The 27,625-nt window shown below is 56.8% G+C and overlaps 1 protein-coding gene across 2 annotated transcripts in view; it reads right to left on the bottom strand.

The window, feature by feature from the left end:
* Nucleotides 1–17,170, bottom strand: part of SLC6A17 (solute carrier family 6 member 17) — a 30,776-nt gene extending 13,606 nt beyond the window's left edge. Inside the window, exons 1-3 of one of the 2 annotated variants that reach the window (XM_074893635.1) lie at nt 17,101–17,170; nt 14,875–14,941; nt 1,691–2,092 (exon numbers count right to left, since the gene is read on the bottom strand). In XM_074893635.1, coding sequence (XP_074749736.1) covers nt 1,691–1,976 — 286 coding nt within the window. In that variant the 5' untranslated portion in view covers nt 1,977–2,092; nt 14,875–14,941; nt 17,101–17,170. Of the gene's footprint in view, nt 1–1,690; nt 2,093–9,731; nt 10,151–14,874; nt 14,942–17,100 lie in introns of those variants that run through there. The other variant, XM_074893634.1, reaches the window with a different exon arrangement.
* Between the last annotated feature and the right edge of the window lie 10,455 nt (nt 17,171–27,625).

Raw genomic sequence — 27,625 nt, 5'->3', positions numbered from 1 at the left:
CCGAGCTGGTTCCCAATCTCATTTAATCAGGAAAACCTGCTTGGAAGTCAGACGCCAGACGCGGAGAGCTGCGTAATGAAGCCAGCAGGGCCATATCGATCTACCCCAGCCCTGAATTTAGCCCAGGCTCTGCTCCCGACCTCCTTCGGGCCATGTGGACAACCCTCCCTGCCGCGCCCGACGCACACGCGCCCCGATGCCTGCAGATGCTCGCCGCAACCCAAAGCCCCGCTCAGAGCCCCACAGCAGCTTTGCAGAGCAGCAAACGCACCGTGCAAAGCCGTAGCGCTCCGAAATCGAGCCTCGCCTGGACCCAAACTAGGGCACCAGGAGCTAAGAGCGGCAGCAGCCGGGGAGATGCTGGGATGGCGGAGCCGGCCGCAGCGCGCTCCATCCCAGCTGGGAAGGGAGATGGGGGTGCCAGCAGCCCCGGGGTGGGAAGTGCTGACTGCACAGGTCTTCGTTTGGGAGAATGACTCATCGTGAAGATGACACCAGAGATGTTTTAATTATTGAGAGCGTTGCAGGCTTGCCAGCACCGGGGCTGGGGGCACGTCGAAGGACGCAGCGCCAGGAAGGGGGAGCGGGGAAAGCTGGGCTGATCCTGGCTTTGTTCAGGGCCGCTCGGCCGGGGCTGCCTCCCACCGCTGCAAAGGTCAGTGCTGTGGGGGTGAGGCCTCCAGGTCTGGATTGATGATGAGCAACCTGCCCTCTCATCAGTGTCATGAAGGGTGTCAGGTCTCAGCACAGCTGGAAGAGACCTGGCCCTCCAGGCTGCTCCTAGAAGCCCAAGGAAGGGGCATGGTGTGGGAAGGGAGGATGGGCTGGCTGGAAGGACTTAGGAAGGGGCTGGAGCCTACACAGCGTGTTTTCAGGGCCTAGGGAAATGGAGGGGCTCTCTTCTTTTTTCACTCCTATTTTCCAAATTGCCCCAACAGGAACTGGGGGCTGCAGCAAGAAATCCTGGCTCCCAGCCTGGAGCGAGTGCAGAGGAGGGCAACGAGGCTGGGGAAGGGCCTGGAGAATAAATCCTGTGAGGAGCCATTGAAGGAGCTGGGACTGTTCAGTGTGAGGAGGAGAAGGCTGAGGGGAGACTCATCACTCTCTACAGCTCCCTGAAAGGACGTTGTGGAGAGGTTGGTGCTGGTCTCTTCTCCCAGGGAATTAGTGACAGAACAGAGGGAACGGCTTTAAACTGCAACAGGGGAGGTTCAGACTGGACATGAGGAACAAATGTTTCCCAGAAAGAGTGGTCAGAGAGTGGAATAGGCTGCCCAGGGAGGGGGTGGAGTCCCCATCCCTCAGTGTGTTTAAGGACCGTTTGGATGAGCTGTGGGGGGATGTGGGGTAGGGGAGAACCTTGTAGAGTCGGGCTGAGGGTTGGACTCGATGATCCCGAGGGGCTTTTCCAACCTGAATGATTCTGTGACTCGCCTTGACTTTGGAGTGGGTGGGTGGACACCCTTTAGGACGAGGCCGTCCTGGAGGATCCCTCATCTCTGAACTGATGAACACGCAGCCGTGAGCAGCTCCTGGCTGCCCCTTTCCTCCTTCAGAGCCCAAATAACCCACTTCAGAGCCCAAATAACCCCCATCCTGCCCCAAGATCCACACCCTGACGTGCAGTGAGGTAGGACTGGGCCATACCCCCTTCCCCAAGAGCTGAGCCCATCCCTGCCCCATCTCTCACCTCCTCCGTTCTTCTGGCAGAGGTAGGGGAAGCGCCAGACGTTGCCCAGCCCCACGGAGTAGCCGATCTGCGCCAGGATGTACTGCAGCTTGCTGTTCCACGCCGGCCGGTTCTCCGCATCCAGCTCCTCGTCTCCATCCTTCTGCTTGTCCCAGGTCTCCCCCGTCACGTTGAGGACGCTGCGTTTGTAGTCCACGGGCTCTTCATGGGCCAGCAGGTCGGCCACCGACTCGGTGACATGCTCGCTGCTGTGCTCCCGCTGCGTCACCTTGCTGTTCTTCGGCATCGGGACGGCTCCTGGCAGCCCCGGGGGGCGGGATGGGGCGAGGGGAGAAGATGAGCGTCCCACAGGGAACGGTGTGAGCTACAGCTCGGGCCTCACCTCCTCTTCATCAGCAGGACCTGGGCAGGGAAGGGGTCCACAAAGGGTGAGTTGGTTTTGGCTTAGTCCCAGGGTGTCCTGGTGCCGGTGGGATTGGCAGGACCAGGAGAAGGGTCTCCATCACCCCCTGCCTTGGGGACCTCCCTCTGGCCTGGGGAATGTTAGGGGCCCCCTTCTCCATGAACGATGGACCAGGAGCAACCCCTTGTTCAGCATTCATGGAGAAGAGCCTCCTGCGACCCACAGGAGGGAACTCCTCTGGGCTGCAGGGAACAGTGACAAGCGACGGAGCCGGTCACATCGCCGTGACACCTCTTTTCCCCTCCAACAACCCTGGGCCAGCAGCTGATCCCCCACGAGGGCTGACACCACATCCAGCGCCAGGGCCCTGCCCTCCCTGCCCTGCTCCCTCCCCTCCTGGTTCATCGGCGGAGCCCGGGCTCAGCCCCACGACAGCTCGAAAGCGCTCAGGGGACAGTGACAAATGCCCAGGCTATCTCTCCATCCCTGAACATTATCAAGAGTGACTTAAAAGCCTGGGAGCCTGCAGCTAAATCTTCCCAGGCAGCTTTACAACAGATAACGGCTGCAAAACAGCATCGGCCAAGGCAAAGCCATCAATCGTCCCCGCCGCTCCACCTTCCCAGCCTTCACCACGGGCCAGCCTTGGCCGGGAAGAGCCGTACCAGTCCCACAGCGGTTACACCAGTTAACACCAGTTTGCCCCCACCACCTCATTTCCAAAACCGATGGCACCAGATCCCACGGGTGCGGGGCTGGGATGGGTGCAGGCAGGGTAATTTTTGGATCCACAGAGGGAGCGTGGGTGGGAGCGTGGGTTTGCTGCCGGCGCGGTGACGAGCGGATGTGCGCGGCGGGTCACGTTTGCACCGGGGACTCCTCCAGCTGCGGGAGCGATCCTGCACGGAGGCATTTCAGGGGGTGCCCACAACCTGGCTCAGCCCAGCAGCGCTCACCCCCGTCTCAAAAAACTTGGGGGCATCGGGGAAATCTGCTCTGCTGGGCTGGGGTTCCCCAACCCAGAAAAGCACCATGTCCCTCCTCACCATACTGGGAGAACTGGGGTCAGACTGGCAGCTCCCACTCCAGCTGGGACCGTGGCACTTCACCAGCTGGGAAGAAAACACAGAAACCCCACTAGAGACTCCATATCTTGGAAAAATGACTCTCCCAAAGGGCCACACTTATTTCTTTTCTCTTCCCTCCTTCCCTATTTTCCAGGGGACCCCAGGCTGGTCACTGGTCCCTGGAAGAGCGATGGTGCCGTGCTCAGGGACCTGTCCCACCCCAGCCAGGCTGCAGCATCATCTCACCCCCACCCTGGGGCCTTTCTCCTTCAGTTTAAAGCTCGTACAAGACTCAGGTGACATCCCACAGGTGACATTGCACAAATAACCCATCAGCACAGTCCTTGGGGCAGCCAACCCTCAGCGTGGGTCTCTACCAGGATGGATGATGCAGGATGGGCGACACAGGATCGACCTCCCGCTGTCCCCTCTGGCAAGCTGAAGGAAAACTCTCTGGTGATTTTCCAGAGCCATCCCCAGCTCTTCTTTCCTTTGGACAAACATCCATCTTTTTGACCCAATTCAGCTCACAAACCCAAACCTTTTCACAGCAGCAGGTTCAGCCCAGCAAAGCCCATCCCCATCCAGCGCACCAAGGTCCCGACCCGGCGCGGGAGGGAAGCAAAGCATCGGCAGCAGGAAACCTCACCCTCCCTCGCCCTCACCTTGGTGTTTTTTCACCCCTGAAGAAAGTTCCCACTTTGCCAGGCCCTGTTCTTATTAGAAAAGCTATTTTCGGCTGTCGGCTGCATCCGTTGCCAGGCAACCGTGTCGGCTCCACATCTTTCTTGGATCCGGCTCCTCTGGAGAAGCCGTTTGAATTATTCTTTCAAGCCTGGCCCAGCAATGTTTAATTTCCTAACGAGGGCTCATTCACGTAAACTGCTCATGGCTCTATCGTGGCAATTACTGACACGTGGCTGTCTGGGGCTGGAGCATCCTCAGCCGGGATGGGGACAGGCACCAAGGGTAGGGAAGGGCCTCATCCAGCAGCCAGGAAATCACTGGGATTTCCATTGATTTTGGATCAGGCTCTGTATAGATTAGCGCAGACCTGGTTGAATCACCCAGAGTTGTTTGCTGCTCTCTGTCTGCTCAGCAGCCACTTAAGCTCCTTTGGAGCAAGGGTGACTCAGACATTCAAGAGGACTCAGCCTCGGGGGCTAAAGTCTCTCTTTATATTAAGTGTAGAGCCTAGAAGACAGGATCTGCTGGCCTAGCCCCCAGAGCTCAGTCCCCCATGGCGAGGGCACCCAAACTGCTCTGCTGGGACAGCTCAACCCCTTGGAGCAAAGCCTGGGAGGTGCCCAGCTCCAGGGAAGGTGGTGCTGAGCCAGGTCAGGGCAATGGAGACAGGACAGACCCCACAGCATCTCCCTCTGGATCTCTACCTCTCCCCCTCCTCAGTTTAGGTCCCCCCAGCGTTATCTGTAGGAGCTGAGAGGCAGCAGGACACAGTGGTCCTTGAAGAGCAGGTTTCTTCAAACATCTCAAAGCCCCAGAAGCTCTCAGCACCTTGGAGGACACTTAAGACAGCAACATTCCCAAAGGATTTGGGGATCAAAAGGGGTCCTTGACTGCTCTCTTGAGGCAAGGGCTCTCTAGGCATTGAGATCAGATGACGGTGAAGGTGCAAGTCTTCCTCCCCATGGGAGATGCACCCAAATTGAACTAGAGCAGGGAAAAACCATGACAGAGGTCCCAATCTTGATCCCGGCATGGCTCTGTCACTGTGTCCCCACAGCTGGCTCGGGGAGGTCCTGCTGTCTCCCAGATGGCTCAGCCCCAGCCTGGTGATGGTGCTGCCCAGAGGAGATCCGGGCCTGAAGGAGAAAGGACTATTCCCGACAGCGATTCCATGAGCATCCACGTCCCTGTCGGTACCGTGAGACGAGCCCAGCCAGAACCAGCACAAAACCACCAACCCACCCACACAGCACAGGGACCCGATGCAGGGAACAGTGAGTTCAACAGGGCTCTTCCTATTAATTTCCCCAACACTTTGCATCGGTCCCAAGGTCCGCACCCCTCAAATCGGAAAGCACGGTCCAAATCCACCTGAGAAAGGTATTTCCACTCATTTCTTTGATTGAAAAGGGAATTTAATCAAAAATCCATCTGCCAAAAATAATAACCACCCTGCGAGAAAGACGAGGCAGATCAGCTGACAACCAGGAGCTTTCCGGGCTGGAGAGAGATAGAAAACCCTTGCCACTGACAGATGGAGATTCAGCTTGTTTACTTAGCCCTCATGACCTTAATTTTCTTAAATGTGCATTTTTTTCTTTCTCTTTAGAAGACAGATTAGGGTCTTTCAGAGCCCACAGCTTGTAATAACCTCACTTGCTCTGCCGGACCAGGGGTGCCTTTGCAACAACCGCCTTGCCCAGGTAAAACCAGTGTTGATGGCACCCACGCAGGTACCTGGAGAGGGACCGTGACTTTTCCCACGGCAGGACCAGGGAAAGGACTGGTTTGTGCTGGGGTCGGTGTTGGTGGCTCTAGAGATCACGGGAAAGCAGCCAAGAACATCCCACAGGGCGTTACGAGGGGAGACGTTGGGGAAAGCATCACTGGGTTGTCCCTGGGGACAACTTACCTCCTGCTTGTGCCAAGTGACAATCCCCCGTGTCCCCCATGTCCAGGTGACACAGAGGTGGCCTTGACCACTGTATCCCTTTGCACTGACAGCTCAGGAGCCACCGCTGCAGCGGGGGAAGGCCCATGGCAATGGTTTGCTGTGGTACAAGCTGGATTCACCCCACCCAGGGAAGGGGCAGAGATGGAGAAGCTCCTGCTTTGCTACACCCAGGAGGTTTAATCCCTGCCCGGAGGCTCCCATCGATCCTAGCTGGAGATGGAAACACTCGCTGGGGAAAAGCTGCTATTTGAGATGAGTGAAGACCTCTGGGAGCCGAGGGCACCTCGTCCCCCAGCCCAGCCCTGCCAGCAGCACCACGAATGGTTCAGCAGAGGAGGGATGCTCCAAGTCGCGTGTCCTTCCTCGGCCCATCCTTGCTTTCTCAGGAAGGCGTCTGGGGAGCAATAAAGCAGGCTGGAAACGTGTCAGCAAAGCTTTCAGCTAGGCCTGGGAGCGCAGAGGCAGGCAGGGAGGAGATGGGGATTTACAGCAGCCTCCGAGGAGAGCAGCCGCCCACAGCAAACATGCTCTGGGTCTGAAGGATGGGCACGGCGGGGGGGAGATTTCTCCTCTCCTGTGTCCAAATTCCACATTTATACCCTGTTTGGGTCCAGAAAGCGGAAACTGAGGCAGGAAAAAACACAGGCTGAGACTGGGTGAATTGAAAATTAACTAAACCATGGGGACTCTCTGCTGGTCCTTCCCTACCCCACCACCTCTCCTCCTCCAGCTGCAGCCCCGCTGCGCTCAGCTTGCAGGCAAATCCCCTGCAGCTCCTAAAGGAGTGGAGAAAGATGCTGCTGGCGAAGCATCCAGCTCACAGGGCCGGAAAGGCCAAGCTCACTCCATCAAGGTCACAGAGCAGAGAAGGGAGGGAAGAGCGCCCAGAGGCACAGAGGGATTTCAGGAGGTGGAAGGCCACGTGTGGGTTCAGGCTGGGAAATCCGAGCATCAGTGTGCAGCTCCCCATCCTCCCTGACACACACGGGGCCAGGGAACCCTTGCACCCAGGGCCAGGCGGTTTGGTGCAGATGGGGAGACTGAAGCAAGGAGGGGAAGGGACAGATCCAAGGTCACCCAGGAAGCCAAGGAGCCCGGGAAGGAGAGGCAGAGGGAAGGAACAAGCATCCCTCCTGCCATCCCTCTGTACGCTGCAAAGCCAAGCAGCAAAGGGAAAGAACCCTGGATGCACATCCCAGTTTTGAGATTAAATCATGAGAAAACCAGCTCCAAGCCCCCATCTGCTGCTCCCTGCGGTCAGAAGCACCTCTGAGATGGGAGAGGGATCGAGTCCTTTGGGAGGTATCCCACCTTTGGGGGGTATCCCACTCTTAGAAGCCGCAAGAAACCAAGGGCAGGACCCTCCCAGCAGCATCCAAACATCGCTTCGAAGCCCCAAGAAGAGAATTTTGCCCAACGCAGGAGCATTGCAGCTCTGATCCCCCCAGCCCTACTCTGAGGACCTTCCTGTCACACAAACCTCCCTTCTGCGAGCCAGAGTCGGTCCAAGACGCCTCCATCTTAAATCTATTCAGCGCTGGGGCTTGCTCCTCCCTGCTCATCCTCTCTGGCTCCATGGGGAAGGTTTTTGCCATCTGGGCTCATTAGGGCTGCTCCCTCTCTCCCCCCTTCTTTAAACGATCCCTGTTAATTAGCACCAGGCTCTCACCGCCCTGCAGAGATGACACGCGGTGACTCAGTCCCCCCAGTCGAGCTGCATCCCGGTGCGCTCCCTCCCTTACACCCACGCGTGGAGAGGCACAAACTTTGGACAGGGCCGGCATGAGCAGATGGAAGAGCTCAGGGGTGCCTGAGGACAAGGGCACCCGCAAGAAGCTTTACTGGAAACCAAGAACGCAGCCCGGGCGCGGGGTTGAGAGCAGCTCAGCGGCACGCACCCGGCATTTCCCCGCCGGAGGTGCTGGAGGTGCTCTGCGCCACGTCCTTCCCGTGCAAACACTCGGGCCCGCTTTAGCATCATGACACAGGAGCAGTTCACATTCGCTGATGAATCAGAGCTGCCTCCGCTTCTGTCTTACACCTACCTAAGTGGCTTTCGCCAGCAAAAGCGCCCAGATGTTATAAATAACCCTCAGCTCCTATAAAGGCAAGAAGAGGTGGGGCTACCCCAGCCACCGCACCCGCTCCACCCCAGAGGTGGGTGCGTTTCCCACCACCCCCAGCTCAGGCTTTTTATGCCCTGTGGCAGGTTGTGACATTACAGCGACTCTTTTCTTCAATAGGTGCCAAGAAACCTTTGGAAAGGGCAGCTTCACCATCGATGGGTCATGAGACAGACACAACACCACCGGAGGAGGGGAAGCCTTGGCACTTGGGTTTGTCACGAAGTGTATGAGCCCATTGATTCATCAGATTTGGTCTCCTTTCATCCCTCATTTAGTATCATGAAAACATACATCAGCTGCAATAGCATGACACCGTATCAGAGCCAACCGTCATATGATTCCTTCAGGGCTCTCTTTGATTCACCAGATGATCCTTTTTCCAGTTAGATCTCAGTGATCCCTCTTAACTCACCGGCTCCAGCTGAAGGTTAGTGACTGAACCCAAAACCAGTCCGTGTTTATCCTAAAAGCCAGCGAATGGGCAGCATCCAAAACCCTCTGCGAGCTCTGCTCTTCCCTATTGTAATTCATGAAGCTGCTGCTACGTTTGTAAACAAACAAGCCCAAATGCAACCCAGGATGGGGTAAAATCAGAGCTTCTCCTCCCAAGGCAATGGTTTAGTCTGGATGTGCGTAGGTCAGCATCTGATCTACGCTAAATTTGATCCTTGTGACTCCAACTCGGCTCTGGTTTAACTCCAGATTCCCTGCTCTGAGCAAGCCTGAAGTAGCAGCGGAGTCACTCCAGATTTAAACCAAACCCTTTTATTCCTATCGACTTCAGCGAAGCCGTCTCCAATTTATCTCAGACCCACATTTTATTTCCCTTCCAAGCAGCTGAGCTGCAGTCAAGCCACCATCCAGGTTCCTTGACCCAGTCCCGACACCTCTAGAGAAATATTCGCAAGAAACTCTACACCCTGCCGGGAATAGCTCAGCTGCCGTGGCATTTCAGATTTTTTTCCTACCAAGACCAGAAATAGTTGCATCAGCTCCTGATGGTTTCAAACCTCAGGTGCCTCAGACACAAGGCACGATCCAAGAAGCAGAAGGATTTCACCTTCTGGGTGTTTTACAAAGAGCTGGGAGCAGATTTCTCAGCCGGGCTAAGCCCCACGTCCCCGGCGTGATGCAAATCTGTACCTGGCCAAGATGCCAGCCCAAAACACACCTCTGGGCACATCCAGCCATGCAAGAAATGCACTGAAGGGAATGAGGACTCCCCACACCCAATACTGACAACTGCACGAAACCACGACCCCAAGCCCCATTTTTCTGCCTCAAAGCCGGCCCTCCACATTCAGGGAGAGGCATAAAAATAAAAGAAGGGAAAATAAACCTCCAACACTTCAGGGGCCAGGAATGAAATACTCATCGCAGCCGAATGCTTTCTCCTCTCCCAATGTTATTGTCAAGGTCAACCTGGAAGCTGCGTTTCTACCCACCCTCAGGCAGCGGCTTGGAGGGGACGAGCCCCCCACCAACCTGAGCTGGGTGGCCAGTGCCACCCCCCCGGTGGCTACCCCCAGGCTCTGCGGGGTGGTTTAAGCCATTTGCTGTCTCTAAATGTGTCCCCCCCCGCCGACCAAACCTCGATGCCATCACCCTTAGGGCCACGCCTGATGCCTCCAGACTTAGGGGTGTGTGGGTCCCCCAGCCTAACCCTGAGGCACCTTCCCCCCAAAAGACCCCGACAGCGGCGGTGGGGAGGGGGCAAACAAAGCAGGCAGCACCCGGTGAGGTGGGGAGACCCCCCCCAGGAGCGAGACCCCCGAGGCGGGGGGAGCACAGCGAGCAGCCTTACCTCGGCGCGGCGGCAACCGGGGAGGGTGAAACGGGACCGATCCCGGAGGAGACGGAGCAAATTCCTGGCAGAAACTGCCCAGGTTCCCCCCGCCCCGGTGCGGGGGGGGGCGAGACCGGGCGGCGGCGGCGGCGGCGCTGGCGGGTACCGGTGGCTGCGAGAACCGGGCGGCCGCTTCCCCTCCCGCCGCCCCCCCCCGCGCTCGGCGGATGCGCGCTGGGCTCGGCCCGGCCCCGCTCCCCTTCGCCCGAGGGGAGGTAACTCCGCTCGGCTCAAAAAAAACACCCCCAAAAAACCAAACCCAATTTAAAAAAAAAAAAAAAATAATTTTATATATATATAAATAATAAGGGACACGCAGCCCCTGACGCAGGCTTGAGTCACCAGGGCTGCACGTCAAAGCTGGGATGCCAGACCACCACCCCCCCACTCCGAGGGGAGCTCTTACATTTAAAAATAATAATAATAATAAAATAGCAGTGAGTCCTGGCAGAAGGGGTGGGTTCAGCTTTGCCCACCCTGGTGCTGCGGGGAAAGGCAAAACCCCCTTTATAATGTCCCCCCACCACCAACCAAAAAGAGCAGCCCCAGAGGTGCCCTCCTGGCCAGCACCGGGGCTCTGCCCTGGGGATGGGGAGTGCTTGGAGGGGGGGAGGAGGAGATCTGGTCACCCCTTTCCTCCAAGGGTAACAATATATTAGAGGAGTCGCTTTGTCTCAGACCACACAGGGACAACGGGAGGCAGGAGGAGCAGTTGGGACCCAAATTCTGCTCCCCATAACTCAAGAGTAAATCTGGAGCCTGCCCTTTGAAGGCAGAGCGGCTCAGGGCTGACCCTCAGGGACCCCAGACCCAGAGGACACCCCATCTCCAGCCACACCAGTCCCCTCTGGTACCAAAGCCGAGCCCAGGAGCAGCACAAGCTGGAGCAAGGCTGAGCTAAGGGTGTAAGCCAAATTTGGAGGATGAGTTATTGACATTTATTAACCCACCTTTAAGGCTAATGGTGAAATTCCACAGGCAAAAGGGTCCCACTCCCCCTCCCAACAGGACACAGTGGGTTATAGTAACACCAGGTATTTTATCAGGAGGAAGACAGAAATACACATGCACAAACAGCTCTTTAGGGCAAGAAAACCCCAAATCCAGCTTCTTAGGCTTAATTCATCACAGCCACTTAGACTGCTTTGATGCGGTAGCTGTGGGTAGCAGAGAGCCCAGGCACACCTGTAGAGATCAGCCCTCCCCTTTTATTCAGCGCTGCCGAGAGTCCTGCCCTCAGAAAACATCTAATTGGGTTAATTGGGAAAGTCAGAGGGCTGTTGGGTTGGTTTACTGGTGGGGGAAAGGAGTTTTCAAAGGAGTTCATTGCTGGTTCAGCACCTGGTGGAAATGATTAAGGTCTCCGGGTCCTGAAAACCCAAATTCAGCCCATCCAAACCCCAGCTGTGTAGCCTGGACACATTTCCCTGACCAGTGTGCTGCTGGTGCTGGGGATACTGGTACCAGTATCCAGCTCCTGGGCCTGTGGGAAACCCTGACAGGAGGAAAAACACATTTGGAAGAGACAAACCCCAGAGGATTCAGACCTCCAGCCCCAAACCACGCTCCTTCCAGCTCCCAGATCTCAACATTTATGCACATCTCTGGCTTTTGGACCCGTTTCCCTTTCCAGCCTATTAGGCACAGAATGATCAATTCTCGCAGGTACTTGGGAGCTCGGCCAGCGCCGGCACCGAGATCCAGCGCCCGAGTGCGAGAGCGACGGTCATAACTCTCCCTCCTGCCCCTCCAGGGAGAAATGAGGCCACACTCCATTAAAACTGTGCCTTTACCCATCCCGGGCAGGGGTAAGGCAGCTCAACGGGGAATCACAGAATCCCAGAATCATTCAGGTTGGAAAAGCCCCTCGGGATCATCGAGTCCAACCCTCAGCCCGACTCTACAAAGTTCTCCCCTACCCCACATCCCCCCACAGCTCATCCAAACGGCCCTTAAACACACCCAGGGATGGGGACTCCACCCCCTCCCTGGGCAGCCTATTCCACTCTCTGACCACTCTTTCGGGGAAACATTTGTTCCTCATGTCCAGTCTGAACCTCCCCTGTTGCAGTTTAAAGCCGTTCCCTCTTGTTCTGTCACTAATTCCCTGGGAGAAGAGACCAGCACCAACCTCTCTACAATGTCCTTTAAACATTGAAGAGGCAGGTCGCACTCGGGATTCGCTACGGCACAAAATCCCCGCTGTCTGCTCAGCTGCTTGCGACGTCCCCGCACATCTCACGGGGGCTGACGCACCTTGGGAGGGGCGAGGGGAATTTGAGGCTGGTGTGAGCCAGCCTGGAAGAGATGGGATGTGGGTCAAAGCCTGCCAGGGGCTCTTCTGGTTTGCGGTCAGCCTCCGTGACCTCTCTGAAGACTTTATGATTTTTGTGTTTTAAGTGTGGCATCTTGTGACAGCCCTTCCTGCGGATCACGCTTTCTGGTCGATAGGAGAAGCAAGCATGGCAGGCAGGGGTGCAGCGGCCAGGCTGGGAGGGGAAGGTGAGACTTGGAGCCATCACAGCCAGGACATCGCTGGGGTCCCCTGCTCCCTCCTACGGGGACATGCAGGGCACAGGCAATGGCAGGTATTAACGAGCAGGGAGAGAGAAACGTGCCCCACAGCACGTCACCTCCACGGGGACGCTCCCTGCTCTGCTCCCGCACAACTGCCAGCTGCAGTCAGGGGTCTGGGACAAAGCCACGGGGCAGAGGGGCCAGGAGACATCCCGGGGCGTGGAGGAGCTTCTCCCTCCATGAAATTCAACCCCACACAGGGTTGGTGTGAGACGGACTCTCCCCCGGCTGTGAGGTGACAGCCACCCCCGTATAGGGCAGCATCAGGCTCGCCACAAGCACTGGGAAGAGCCCAGCGATGGGAGAAAGGCACTGCTGTCTGCAGGCACCAGAAAAACTTCCTAATCTCCAAAGATGGACATTTTTATTGCATCCTAGTGCTGTCTCCATGGGGAGATGGATACGAGCTTGGGAGGACTGAGGAAGGGGAGCTGCAGAGCCCGCGGGCTGCAAATGCCGACAGCATAAAGCTCTCTGCACACCCAGAGATTAAAAAAAGAAGATTGGGTGAATTTATTAAGGGGCTCTTAAGCAAAGGGAAATCAAACTACCTTATTAAAAGGGACTGAACCAGCCATTCAGCTCCCCTGCTCCTGCACACACTTGAGCTGGGGAGGGGGGTGGTTCCTGGGTGACAGGTGACTCGATGACACCTTAAAGTGTCATAAATCCTCTCCTGCGGATTTAAAGATCTCCCTTTGGCTGGCCACACCTCACTGAAGTGTGTTGCTGGTTGGTAAACTGAGGCACAGAAAGATTCCCCAGCTGTATCAGAGCTAAAAAAAGCCTAGACAAGGCTGGATCTGGGCTCTGCCATGAACATTCACACTCAGGACGGAAATTTCAGGTTATGGCCCAGGTTGTCGTGCCCCAGACAGTGCCAGCGATCAGCACAGAAGATACCACAGGCAGATGCAAGAAGCTCTGACTGTGGCTGTATTTGGCTGAGGTTGATTCAGAGACTCAGGCTCACAAAAAAAAAACAAAAAACCCAACCCAAACCTCAAACCCAGAGAGCCCGGTACTTTTCCGACACTAGCCTGAGCCGCGGGAACAGTCTGGATTAAAGCAGAGCATGAGTAATGTCTCTCCTGGAAGAGCAGTGCCCCGGAGAGCCAGCAAAGGGCTGATACCACGGTCGAAGATAGACGCATTTCCATAAACGCTGGAGCAGCAGCCTATAAATAACCGCCTGAATTTACCGCTGCTTTCATGTGACCCTGATCCCCGCATTTTCCGCTGCCATCTGTCACCATGGAAATGGCATCACAGGGCCACCAACCATTCATTCATAGGACTGGTCCAAGGGAGGGGGCCCAGTGTGGGGGAGGCATCACTGAGGCTTTTTAAAGGATGAAAGTTGCAATTGCGGGAGGAAAAATACAGCGAGAATGTTTAGAGGGAGCGGGCGAGGGTAGAGCGGGTGGGGATGGAGCAGTCCTTCCCAGGAGGGATGCGGCACCGCCTGCGTTTCCAAACGCGCTGCAGCCGGGCAGCAGCACCGGGACAGAGCTGTGGGAAGGGATGGACAGACAGACAAGCCCAGATGGACAGAGAGCAGGGGTGGATGGACATCTGCAGGGAGCACAGGGATGAATGAATCCCTCCCCTTGGTCAACCGCCGGCAGCCTGGAGCATCACGAGGGTGCTGCCAGCATGGGGAGATGCATTTACCACCCCGTCTCTCCCCCAAACCCCCCCTGGCCGCAGGGACCACCCTGTGCCTTTGGGAGGAGATGCTGCCTTAATAAATTACCTTATTGCCTCCTCCACTGGTGACAAGGCTCCTAAACCTGGCTTTTCCCCCCCAAGCAGGGTGCGAACAGGGAGTGATTAACAGGACAGTGAGCGTGGACCTCAGCTCAGATGATTTTCCACCTAAGCTGTCAAGTCGACCTACATTCAAGTGATAATAATCGAAGGGGATAATACCCTCCGGTTTCTAAATATGTATTTGCCTGCAAAGCCAGGGCCTGTCACGGCTCATTCAAGGCCGGGAGCTGCTAACGTGGAGGGAAAGGAGCAGAGCCTGGGAAAGGAGAGCCTGGCCTGACTCAGAGCAGAGGAATTTCTGGCTCTTACAGAGCATTTTCCACCCAAGAATCCCAACTTGCTGTGCCAGGCTGCTTCCCCCATCCCGTGGGGCGAAGGGATGTGCCCAAGGCTACAGGTGAGGCAGTGGCACAGCTGGGAGCCCGAGCAGGATATTCCCCTTGGATTTGCCCTGCTCATCCCAGAGATGCCCCATCCTCATCATCACGAGGGGGAACAGGGACACCTTGAGCCGGTGACCATCGAGCCTGCACAGACATGGTGGCACTTCCAAGGGCTCCCAAACTTCTCAGGTCACCCAAGAGCAGGATGACAACCCCGCAGGGTACCGTGTCCCCAAAATATGGACAAACGCCAGACAGACCCAGCTGGAAACATCAAAAATCACTGAGAAAATGACCTTTAAAAGAAACATTTACCATTTATTAGTGATCTTAATGAAACCAGCCCCAGTGCCCCTCCGTGCACTCACCTGTTGGCTCTTCTTCTCCAGCACTGCAAGGAGCAGGGGCCATCTATTTTTGTCCTGGAGATCACGTCTAAAAAACAAAAGGGTGGTTGGGAGGAGGCAATAAGCCTTGTCTGAGTGCGAGAAGAAAACCACACTGCTTCATTCAGCCCTGGGGGACAAGCATGCAGGGAATAAAGGGGACTCTGCACAATAGAAGGAAAAATAATAAACCCCAGCACAGGCGTAGGAATGAGAACCATGTCCCATCGCCTCTGGGCAAGGGTTCCTAGCAGCGGGACAACACGCTTTAAAGAGCTGCTGCTCCTGAGTTCTGGTCTTAATTTTCTTCACATGCCGAGCTGCCGTCGGATCAGACACGGCCGAGTCTGCGTTGTGCAACGGGGCGAATTCATAAGCGCTGGGGCTGGGTGGCACCACGCTGGCTCGGGGTGCCGCGGCGGAGCAGGCTCTGTTTCCAGGTGGCTTTGATGGCCTGGATGGGTCTTTTTGGATGAGCTTTGAGTGATCCCAGGGAGGGTTTTTTGAAGGCTTTGCCTGTGTCTTGGCTGACACTGCTTTCCCTCCCAGACCCCTGGTCCTGCCCCTCACTGCCTGCGCTCCCCAGCTGAGCCACCTCCATCTCCCTGGAAGGTTTGCAGTGGGATAGACCCCAAGTGCCCTCTCTCATGGCCAGATCCAGCCCTCCCTGCCCAGCACAGAGGCCTGAGTTGGGGATCTGGGACAGTCTCAGTGCCTGGATCCACTCTGGGGAGCTGCAGAGTCCTTGGACATTTTGTTCTTGGAAATGAAAACAAAAACCCTTCAAAGGGCTGCTCAGCCTCGCATCTCCTTGCATGGTCACTGCTGGCTGTGCCATTTATTCCTGGAGGAATAGAGATCTCAGCCTGTCGTTGGGCCAGCTTCTTTGAGAGGGGGACATGTGTCCCCTTTCTGAGTCCCAAAGGAAGGACACAAGGACGGAGTTTGCAATGGCCTTGTCTGATGCTGCCCAGACTATGTGGCTTGTTCCTCTGATGCTCATCCTGACTGTGCAACCTGCCTGGCAGACTCAAGAGGGTTCAAAGTGCCAAAACCAGAGGATTTTTCACCCCAACTCGCATCCCCTGGAGTAAAAAAGCACGTCCTGGGCTCTTGAGCCAACCCCACCGAGCTGCTCATCATGCCCTGCCACAGTCCCTGCTCTCCCCGGGGAGATAACCCCCAGCAACTTGGCACCCGGCATCATTCTCTACCCAGCTAACGAGAAGCAGCCAAATGCCATCCAGCCGGTCCCCACCAGTAGCTGCTTTCAACAAAAATCACCCAGAAACCACCCTGGGGCCGTACAGCCACAACCCCGGCTGCCGGGGGAGCAGATGGGAGCCAGCTGGCCACCTGCGGTCCCCGCAGCCGCCTGCCACCGGCCAGCCCTCCCCACTGTCCCCAGCCTGGCGATGCAGCTCCTGGGTGGTGGCAAGGGCCGGGGAGCTGCTGGAATAAGGGAGCGGAGAAAGCAAAGCTGCCGGCTTCAGCTGGGGGCTGCTTCCCACCCCATCCCCAAGGCTCCCGTGGGACTTGGTGCGTGGAGCCCGTCGGCTCCTGTTTCACCAGCTGCCATGTGATTTTGCCCTGGGTATATTTTAAGCGCTGCCTTTGACGTCACACGTTCTTCTCCAGGATGCTGCTTTCTATATGTTTCCAAGCAAAACAGTCCCCAAATTTCCCCTTCAGCTCCCCCCCACCAGCCACTCAGCTCCCCTGGCCTGAATTCCGCACCCCTCCATCCCCTGCGGTATCACGTCCCCACAATCAGGTCACCCCTCAGCAGCTGAACAGAGCTGAGGATGAGGGAGGTGATATTTAATAATCCCCTTTGGCAGAGCAAGGAAAAGGTGGAAAAAAACACAGACTGCGGAGAAGCCTGGCTCACCCGGCAATCGGACTTGGGGCAGGACTGGTCCATCAGCCCTGCAGGGTGGGTGTGGGAAGTGAGGCATCAGGAGATGGAGCCACCCAGGGTGGTGGGTTCACCCTGCTCCCTCCTTCTTTCAGAGCTGGGTGCAAGTGAAAAATCCTTCCCGTGGCCCAACCAACCACCCTGACAAGCCCCATCAGGCCTGACAGGGTCTGCATCAAACTGGGAGCCAGCCCTCATCCCACGCCCTCCATCCCAGCTGCTCTCCTGGATTAGTCCCAGCCCCAAAGAAATGCTGCATCCTGCCCCAGACCAAACCCTGAATCCCTCACCTCCCAGGCCTGAGCACCTCCAGGAGCAGGATGCGGCCATCTGAGGAGAAGGACGCGGGCAGGGACGGAGTGGCACAGCCGCTGCGCTTGTTCCAGCGGCTGGGGAGTGGTTTGCAGCAGTGCAGCACAAACACACACTGAGCTCTTCCCTCGCCTGTCTCGTCCCAGAAACAGCCACTGTCTGTCCCCAGAGACCTTCACCTGCGCCTCACTTCACCCCCCATCGAGCTGTTTGGGCTGACCCGTGACTGGTGGAGAGTAACAGAGGGCAAAGATCCGAACTCTTTTTTCCCTCCTCCTGGGAATTTTTACCTGTAGCTTCATCTCAGCACATCCCACGGGATCTCAGTGCCAATGTCAGGCACACAAGTGCCTCCGTGTCCATCCTCGGAGGTCCCTGAAGTCAGGCTGCCCATGGAGATGTTGTAGGGATACCCACTGCCCTGTACACGGCACAAACCCACCCTTCAACGTCCTGTGAGCACCCCTGGCCTGAAAGAAACCCAAAACATCTGGCTGAGGGAGCGTGTTTCTTTATCCTGGATGCTGGGCACAGCTGGGTTTTTCTCTTTGAATCCCCTGGCCATCACTCAGTTGGGCATTTCCACGGGCTCTTCTGCATCTTGCCTGAGGGTGGGATGTCTCCGGCAGCAGTTCAGCCCCCAGTAGAGCTGTACTGGTGGAGAGGGAAAACCAGGAGGTCTCAAGGCTGCGAAGGGTCACTCGGAGGACTAAATCAGCTGATAAAAAAGATCCCACCCCAGCAGTTCAGCTGGAAACGATCATCCACGTGAAGACAAATGAGTTGGGACAAGCCACCCTCCCCTCCCTCATGCCCCCCAACCCTCCAAGCTCCCCACATCAGGGGGTTTCACTGCGCTTTAAGGACAGAGCAAGCCCCAAGGTATCTGAAACGCTGCTGGAGAGAAGAGCTTGGATGCCATCCCTCGCCCTCCCTGCTGAGCTCCCAGCCAGCCGCCCGCGGGGCTGCCTCTCCCCTGCCTCGGTGCGAGAGGCCGCTGATGCTCAGCCCCTCTGGAGCCCTCTCCCATCGGGAAGAGCCAGGCTGCCCCACTATAGCTGGCACAAACCAAGGCACCTCCTGCCATTAGCCCCCTGAGGCTGATTATTCTTCTCTCCCATCCAACAGCACAGACCCAGCCCAGCTGCAACGGGGCCAGGAGGAGGAATGGGGCTCGGGAGAGCTTTGAGGAGTGTTTCTGCCTGAGCAGCATCTGCTGGGCTGAGCTGTGCGGGTCCAACGTGGCCACGCTGCCCCGTCCCGCTCACACCAGGGATGCGGGCTCATGCCCTGAGCATCCTGCACTGAGGCAGGATTTGCTGCAGCTTTGCAAGATGTTGGGAGAGGCACATTTTTCAGCCAGCTCAGGGTTTGCTGCAGCTTTTCAAGGAGCTGGGAGAGGGGGATTTTCCTCCCCAAGTCCCCTTACCTGGACAGGGGTGACAGCAGGAGATGGCTCTGCCAAGGGGAGATGTGCCGGCCACGCAGCGTGATGGGTGGTACCCCCTGCCAGAGCGGGGCTCGCTGTGGTTTGGGGTCTGGCTTTTTACCTGTTCAATCCTCCCATGTTTCTGATTTCTCCTCCTTTTCCCCAGTGCTCAGAGCTCTCTGTGCTGGCTGCAAAGTGGGGGTTCCCCTGTTGTGCCCCATCCCTTCCCCCCAGGCTCTGGCACTGCCTGGAGCCAAGCAAAGCCGAGACAGCGCTGACATCAAGCAACACTTGATAGGATCAGGGAAGGATTTACTCAGGCCTCAGCAAACAGGACTTTCCCCCTGGTTCAACAGTACTCAGAGCTTCAGCCGCCACACAGCCTGATGCCAGCTGGGACCCCCCAGGGCATCCCCACACAAGAGCACCTTGAAACCAGCCATTCAGGGACCTCCTGGGGCATCTTCCAGTGGAAACACCCACCCAGCCCAGCCTTTACATGGGAAACCATCCAAGCAGCAACCTCCTGTCGGTCCCCATCCTGGTCCCCGCCCCTGCAGCATCCCCATGGCTGTCGGCACGCGGAGCCGCTGCCAAGACAGCAGCACACTCCATTGTCCGGGTCAGGCTTTAATCGCTGCCACCCGAGAGGAGGTTTGGACACCCAACAAAACTGGCAAAGCCAAAGAGACCCCGGAGGAGGTGAAGAGACAAACAACTGGAGAAATCAACCCCAAAAAAACAATGCGTCTTTTGGAAGCTGGGATAAAGCCCATCGACCCCGCTGCAGGGCTCGACCTCGGCTGAATGACACGGCCACAGCCGCTGAGAAAGGGACCGCGGAGGAATGCAGCTGCGCAGGGATCCCCTGGGAAGGGGGGGGACGGACACGGGGGATGTTCGTGTTTGGGAGAGGGGATTGCAAAGCCTGTGGCCTTTCAAGCCACGGCCCCGTCAGAGGCGAGAGCTTGTGGCTCCATTTCAGCTGCACCACCTGGAAATTTTACGCCTGGGCAGAGCTGGGGAGGCTGAGCACAACCCAGGAGCTGGGGAGGGGGCTACGAATCAAGGGAAGGGTTGGGGGATGCAGAAGAAGCCTGTATAAAATAGGAACCATTCAACCAGGCTGATTTTAGGGATATTTTAACCATCCCTTCTCTTTGTTACCTAGAATATACCGCCCCTTCAAGAAGACGCTCAGAGCTGGAGCCCAGGGCACACAAAACACGCAGCATCATCTCTCTACAGCTGGGGATGGGGAAGATCAGATGGAACCAGCAGGTCCCAGCCCCCATCGTGCTTTTGCTTCCCCACATTTGCAGATGTCTCCTCACCTGAACACCTGAGCTCAGCAGATGAGGCTTTGGGTTTGCACTGTGCACCTCCGTTGGGGTGAAAATAGGGGCTGGAGGTACAGGTGGGGGTCCTGCTTTGGGGAAGGGTTGGGAAATCCTGGAGGGAATAAGTCAGCAAAAACAAGAATAAGAGGAGTCAGGAGAGAGGATGAGGAAAGGGAAGAGCGAGGAGGCGGCAGTGGCGGGGAGACAGACTGCACCGACCATCTGCTGCGGGTGCTTTTAATTGCTTGGGCTTGTTTCAGCTCCGCTGCCTCGGCTTTGCTGCAAGAGCTGCCAGTGATGGGAGCCAGTCCCCAGCACCAGCCTGGACCGCAGGAGACACTCAAGGATGGGGCAGGATGAGACCCAGCCCTGGAGCAGCCCAGGTGCGATGGAGGGAAAGAAAGGAGCTGGGTTTTGCAGGGCTGAGCTGGGGAAAGCAGCATCTGTGCCAAGGATGGGACCAGCCAGGGCTCCATCACCAAACCACCCACAGGGACAGGGACCTCCAGCAACCAGCTCCAGCAGAGCCACACTGGAGCAGGGGAAGGAAAAGCTGCTCAGAGCAGCCACAGATGCTTCACACAACCAGGCAGATGCCCCAGTCCCTCACAGCTTTTTAAAGATGCCTCAATCCAAGCACTCGAGCTTGAGAAAGGGACGCGCACCTGGAGCTGCTGAGCTCTGCTCCAGACTATAATTATCCCCCCTCTCCCCCAGCAGCTCCTTCTGTACCATCTGCTCCTCCTGACACCTCCCTCGCTCTTCCCATCGCTGCCCTCCTGCCTGCCCCCCCCCCCCCAAACCTCTCACCCGCGGGTCCCCATCCCTGCAATGTTGTTTTCCCCACACCCCCAAATCACCTACCCCAACCTGATGCCAACTGGCAGGAGCAGGCACAAAAATCACCAGCCATAAATTTGGGCACCCCCTGCCCTCCTCAGTGTGGGATCCCTCTTGCTGGAGCCCCCATCAGGGGACCAGCACTGTGCTGGTGGCCAAGGCCACTGGCCCCCACCACGCTGCAGCCCACTCTGGGTGGCTTTGGGGGTCCCCACCATCACAAGGGCTGTAGCCCACGAGGTCTTTGTCTCAGCCCTACTGTAACACAAAGAATAACAACAAACTACTGTGCTCCCCACAGCCCTTTTATCCCCCCTTTGAAGGGTCAGCGTGGGAGGGAAAACCTAGCTGTTAATTATCCCTTCATCACATATGCAAAAAGCCAGCTGCCCATTGGCTGAACCGCATGAATCTACTCATATGATGCAGCATCCAGTCTCCCATTGGCTTAGTGGCCAGCAGTGATTTATGGGCTGGGCATCACCTGCCCTTTGGGGGGTCCCCAGGCTCCTGAGAGGCCCCGAATCCCTCACTGAGCTGGTCTGGATCTGGCCCCCGCCACCACAGACCCCATTAACAGGGATCTGTTAATTATTTGCACACAGCAGGGAGAGCCCCAGCAGAAAAACGGGGAGACGATGCTGCACCACAACCTGCACGTCTCTGTGAACTCCGGGGAAAAACCAGAAGGAGCTGCGGATCCTGGCACCGGATCAGAGGGATCCCATACTGGGAGCACTGGGAATGCTGAGCTCTCCGTGTTGTCTCAAAACAGAGGTCACCTGTATCCTACAAAACTGTTGGGGTTTAGGATTCAGAGGGGAAAAGGCAGCCAGACTCCCCGTGTCGGAGGCGTGTGCTGGTGGGGGGGGATCAGGGGGGGTCCCGTTGGGAAGCTGAGGGGTTCAGCCAAGCGCTGGAGCTGTGCACCCCTCACCCGAGTGTTTACAAATAGGATTAGTGCTGCCAGCAGATTAAATGTGTTGTGCCTGGGGTTTAACTTCCTTCCTTGGAAAAGTTTGATATTGAAATCCAAGGCTACAGGGAGAGGGAGCGGCAGTGTCCAAGCACTGGGTGTGATGAGTTTGTCAGGTCTCTGCTGAGACTCGGTTGCTGAGCTGCTCACCAAACCCCAGTGGGTGAAATCATCCTGGTAAAGCCAAAATCTGGAGATGGACCTGGGGGCATCGGTAGAGCTGAGAGGGCAGTGGAGGGGAGCTGGGAGCCGAATCAATGTCTTGTGTTTGGGGAGGAGCCAGCAGGCCCCCACCAGACCCTGAGCCCTTTCCAAAAACCTGCCCCAAAGGGACAGCACAGGCAAAATTGGGAAGATACATCCAAAGCGATCGCTCACCAAGCAGCTTAATGCAATCCGCTTAGAGCACCGACGAGAAAAAGCCGCGGCTGAAAGAAATCAGATCCTTAATCTTGGAGCAAATCCTGCTCCGAGCCCGGTTCTCCCCTCCCTGCCCCAGCCATCCCCTTGGGACTTCACCCTCCTTTTTTCCAGCATCCCAGGAGGGTTTATCCATGTAGATCACGGGGAGCAGGGTCGGGCTGGGGACGGGCCAAGCCCTGGGGACATCTGTCTGCAAACACATGGGAGGAGAGAGGGGAAAGAGAGCCCGTGGGAGATGTTTCTGAGCCCGACGTGAGGAGTCTCGCAGGTAAGGTGGCAGCTGGCACATGTGGGGTTGGGGAGAGAGGCTGATATCTGGGGATAAACCCTGAGGATCAGGGGTTTGAGCATTAAAAGGGGGGAAAAGGGTGATTGGAAAGGGGTGGCTTCAGTTGCTGCGTGAGCAGGATGCGGCCGAGGCACCGTACTGCAAACACAGGGGTCCCCTTCCCGAGAGGGTCAGCGACTCTACTCCTGATTTACCCCAGGACCAGCCAGGAAGGGATCCCACGAGCAGCCGTGCTGGGAGAGCCAGCCAGCCCCTCTTCCTATCTCATTTCACCAGGTAATTGCCTCTCCCAATTACACAATTAGCGTAAGCAAAGGTAATTACAGAACAGAGGCGTATAATCATACAGCGACTGCCGTGATTTCGGGTGGCAAACTGAGGAGCGAGACACGTTTGGGGAGATGATGCTGGCGGGGAAATCACCTCCAAAAAGCGGGGGACGGGGACAACACGGCAGCCTCGCACACATTTACACACACGTGTGCGCTAACAGCCCCTCTGGTCACATTAACAGCTTGGTGGAAGGATGAATTACAGAGCCAGGCAGCCTCCAAGCAATCTGGGATTGCGGTGGGTTAATTATATTAACGCACACAGGTCCTCTGCCCCATTTCTTCCTTTTTCCTCCAGCACAGGGCTTGGGTTTGGAGCATTTTTTTGCTTTATAATCGCCCGGAGGGAGGCATTAATGGTGGAGTGGAAGGATAAATTGCGGGGCCGGGCAGCTGCTAGTAGTTTAGGATTGCAATGTGTTAATTATGTTAAAGGCACTAAATAATTTCACTGCGTTGATGAGGGAAGGGAGGGAGGAGGTGGTGGAGAGATGCTCCAGGAGGCTGTAGCGTGTCCAAGGCGCCGGAGGAAATCGGGTACCTACAGCCGGGGATGCACAGGCACCTTGTTCCCATCAGCTCCTTCGGAAAAAGCAAGTTTTTAAAATGTAATAGCCTGATCTAGAGATGTTTAGAGCCTGAGCATGTTTGGACAGGGCTGGAGAAGCCCTTTCCCTGCCAGTGATGCCAGGCTGATGCAGGCAGGTGCCCGTGGTGGGTTGCCCGGGGGAGGACAGCAGAGAAACACTCTGTCCTTGCAAGGGAGGAATCAGCCGCGATGGAGAACCCTCCTTTCCACCGGGGAGACGGCTCAGCTCCACGGCCAGACCCCCCGAGGCTGCCCCTCGCCAGGGGGAGCGGGCAGGACCCGCTGCCCGCGGCTGGACTCACCCGGGGCCGGTGTCACCGACCTTCCCTCTCCGGGGTCCCGTTGTCACTAGATGGCAGTGGAGCATCTCCGTGAGGCTCTGGGGGAGCCCGGAGCCTCGGGAGATCCCCCCTGCGAGCCTCTCCCATCCCCTCCGGGCAGACCCGGAGTGCTGCCCGGAGCCATCCTACCCCTGTGCTGGTCCAAAGGGATCCCGGGTTGGGTCTCGGCAAAGCCAAGCTGCGAGGCACCGGCGTTGCCCTGGATACATCCCACTTTCTGGCTGAGACTTTATTTGGGTGGAAAAAAATGAGGATCTTGGCTCCTTAGCAGAGATTTCTTCTGCAACAGTCTCAGTTCTGGACTCACGTGCGCTACCCACGTTTCTGCCTGACAGAGCCCAGGCGCGAGCGTGATGCAGATCCCAAATTCCCCACTCGGTCCCGGGGCTGCAAATAAACCCCCAGCCCTTGTGCAGACCCCGGCTGTCCCCTCGTAATGGGAACAGGGCCAAGTGCAGGGACCCCTTATCCAAGCTATAAACTGGGGAGGCAAGACAAGCCCTGGGGCTGCCATCCCCATCCTGGGCTCCCATCTTTGGACTCTTCAACCCAAGCTCAACCCTGTGAGAACCACCAGCCTCGAGGAATTAAACTGCCCGGCTGGGCTGGCAGCAGAGCGGCCGATGCCGGCACTCCCAAACGAGGATTCCTCAAGAAAATCAGTTTAGTTCAATCGCTGCAGCGGTTGGCACATGGCTACAAAGCAATCTAGATAGCAGCTCCATTAAATCAGCGTAATTTCTGGGCATACGTCAGCTCTGGTTTTACAGTCTTTCACACAGAGCATTTCATCTACAGCAGAGTGGACTTTTTTGGGGAGATGTCTGGTTTTCCTGACTCAACATCACACCTTCCCTCTGCCCTCCAGGCCTGGCAGCTGGGATGGGGCAGTCCTGAAGCTGAACCCATTCCTACTTGGGAAAGGGATTGTAAAACCTGGAGATGGTCTCTCTAACATGGTCAGATCTGGGATGTGCAGCTTCAGGCTGAAACACCTGATCAGAATGCACAGGAACACCTGAAAAGGGAGAAATTCACCCCAAATTCAAGGCTAGCTGGGAGGACAAAGCCCCCAGGCCCAGCAGAGCAGAGGGATGTCCCAGTGCAGGCGGGGAACACCACAGCAGCGGGGTGCAGGGATGGGGTGAGGTCAGGGAATGGACGTATCCTGAGCCGGGTTGATAAGGATGGGAATAAATAAGCCAGAATCGCTCAGCTCCTCTGGTCCGTGCTCTGTGGAGAGCATCGAGATGCAGGGCTGGTGTGATAAAAAGACACCCCCTCCAAGTCCAGCAAAACCAGTATCCCATGAGAACCTTCATCTGACAGCACCCACCACCTGCCCAATATGGGCTCCCAGACCAGCTTGGGAGAGTGATTTTAGGGTTTCTCCCTCGTTTTGGGCATGGCCAGGCCAGACTCCAAATGAGGGGAGGTGAAGAGGGGCAGGAAAACCAGAGGGAGCCTTGTTCTGCAATCCCTGACTCCAACCTTACCGGAGAGCAAGTGAGATCCACGAGTCCCTTGGACTTCAATGACCACAGTAAAGCCTAAAAAAAGGGATGAAATTAAATCACAATGAACACCCAGTTATTTATTGAGTGCTTCAGTGGGCACAGGTGTGCCTGGCAGCTTTTAACCATGCAAGAACCAACACAACTGGCAGAAATCAGGGCAATACAGTCCAGCTGTGATGCTGGAGAGTGGCACTAAGACCACATCCATCCTCCAAAGGGATTTCTTTCTTTGGCAGCTGAGAAGCAGCAAGATCTGCTCATTCTCAGCTGCGTTTCCACAGTCCCCCAGGACCTGCATTCCCCGATTTCGGGGCATCGGATTTCCACGGCCGAGGATCAGACTCTTATCACCGGGGTCTGCAGGAAATTGGGGTTGATGGGAGGCCCTGGGAGCCAGGACGGGGTTGGGAGGTTGATGCCTTCAGACCAAAGGTACCTGTTGTCCCAGTTGCTGCTGGGACAGGCACAGAGCCCAGGTCCCTTTGGGGCACCAACCCTACAGGCTGGATAAAACATATTGGGGTGCAACCCAAGGGGGCATTTGGGATTTACCCTGGGGATTGCTTGTTTGGGGAGGGCACAGCACTCACCTCCTGCCTTCTTGCGTCACCACGCAGGTCGTGGGATGGGTATGTGAAATAGGGTAGTGGGGAGAACATGAGCCTGCACTGGGCCCTGTAGCCAGCGTGGCAGGGAGCCCTCCTCATCCTCCTCCTCCTCTTCTGCAGGCTGCTATGGTGGGAGAACAAAGGAAAGATGTTTGCAGGGAGCCTCCAAGAAAACAACCCCCAAGGGCCCCACCCCATGTCCTGTTACCCCTCAGGAGCTGGGTTTAGCCCTCAACCTCTGTCCTCAGCCAAGAAGGAAACAGGAGACAGCAGCTACTGAACCTGCTGTCAATCACCCTGCCTCTGGACAGCTGATGACAGTGATTGACAGCAGCTCAGGGCAGGGATGAACCCCTCCACTGGGGTCTTCCCTCCCTCTCAGCCCCTCCAGCTCCTCGGAGGAGAGCTTCCCCATGCCGGACCCGTCTGCTCTGTATTTATTAAAACAACAAACAGGGGCTCTGCCTCCAGGTGCCCTCGCGCATTCCTGCAGGGCCGGCAGAAGCCAGAGCTGGCAGCGGGCGCCTTGGAAAACAGCATCATCCCAAACCCAGCTGTCCTGTGTCCCACCGAGCCACCCCGTGGGATGGGGGCTCCCCATGGGAGGGAGGGGGTTGTTACAGCACGTGGGGGTCCCATCGAGGCAGAGGTGTCCCAGCAACAAGCAAAGGGATGCTGGATCTCATGGTGATGCACGACTCCTGCACCTGACTCCTGCAGAACAGATGCATTTTTCTTCCTATAGAAAATGCTCTTTCTGCCCCGTTCCCACCCAAGGAGGATATTTCTGCTGCCCTTTCATCCCCCTTTTGGGCTGGATACAACCCCTCACTCCTTCCTAGGGTAAACCACTGCCTTGAGCGGCTGGTAAAAGGCTGCTGTGCTCTCACCCAGAAGCAGTTGCCTTAGTGGGCAGAAGTGGGGGCGAATTAATCCTCCGTGCACAGCCAAGAGGAATTGACTGGGCTGGGAGATGGCCCTGCTGGAATCAATGAAAGGATGGATTTCAGCCTGCAAGACAACGCAGCCTCGATAGGGTCAGCGTGTCCCACGCTGCCAGGGTCTGGCCTCCTTTGAATGAGACAAGTTAATGAAATTACTGTGAGTCAGAGGGACACAGAGGAGGCTCTGTGCCTTCCTCCATGGAAAAGCGTTCCCACATTCAGCCCACCAATACCTCCTACGTGCCAGGGACCCGAGAGGGATGCTGCAAAATCCCCCCCTGAGCATCCACTCTCAGTGCCCTGCTCTTGGCTGGGCTGGTCTGACAGGCAGAGAGGATGCTGCCGCGCCAGAGGGATGGAGAGCAAATCAAACAGCGCTACAGCAAACAGACAGAGAAGAAAGACACTGCAGCAACGTTATTGCTCCCTGCTGCCAATTAACCTTCCCGTGCAATTTTATCCTCTGCCCGGAGCAGCAGGTCCCCAGGCGCATTTTAGGTTGGGTTGAGAGGATGGGGCAACCCTTTCTCAGCTCCTTGGGGAGCAGAGGCACAGAGAGGGGTATTCTGCCTCCTCTTCAGCCTCCGGCCTCGGCTAACAACCGTGACTCCTCCGTGCGGCAGAGGAAGCGGGGTTAATGCCGAGGAAAGCCTCAGCCGGCTCCACTGAGCTCATGCCCTTGGTGAAGTTATTGAATTTACTTCCCTCCGACGAGCTGAAGGGAAGACCAATGGGGGAGCCAGGTGGGACCCATTAAACCCCATCCTGGGGACAAGGTAGTGCTGTCCCACTGGTCACGCGTGTCCCCAGGAGAAGGGTAGGGGCCCTGTTTCCTCTCACCCAAGCAATGTCCTCCCAGAAATGGGGCCGGGAGA

This window comes from Strix uralensis, chromosome 24 (assembly GCF_047716275.1).
Source record: "Strix uralensis isolate ZFMK-TIS-50842 chromosome 24, bStrUra1, whole genome shotgun sequence".
Classification (NCBI taxonomy): Eukaryota; Metazoa; Chordata; class Aves; order Strigiformes; family Strigidae; genus Strix; species Strix uralensis.
The sequence above is the reverse complement of the archived record's forward strand: the minus strand, read 5'-3'. Positions and strand labels throughout refer to the sequence as shown.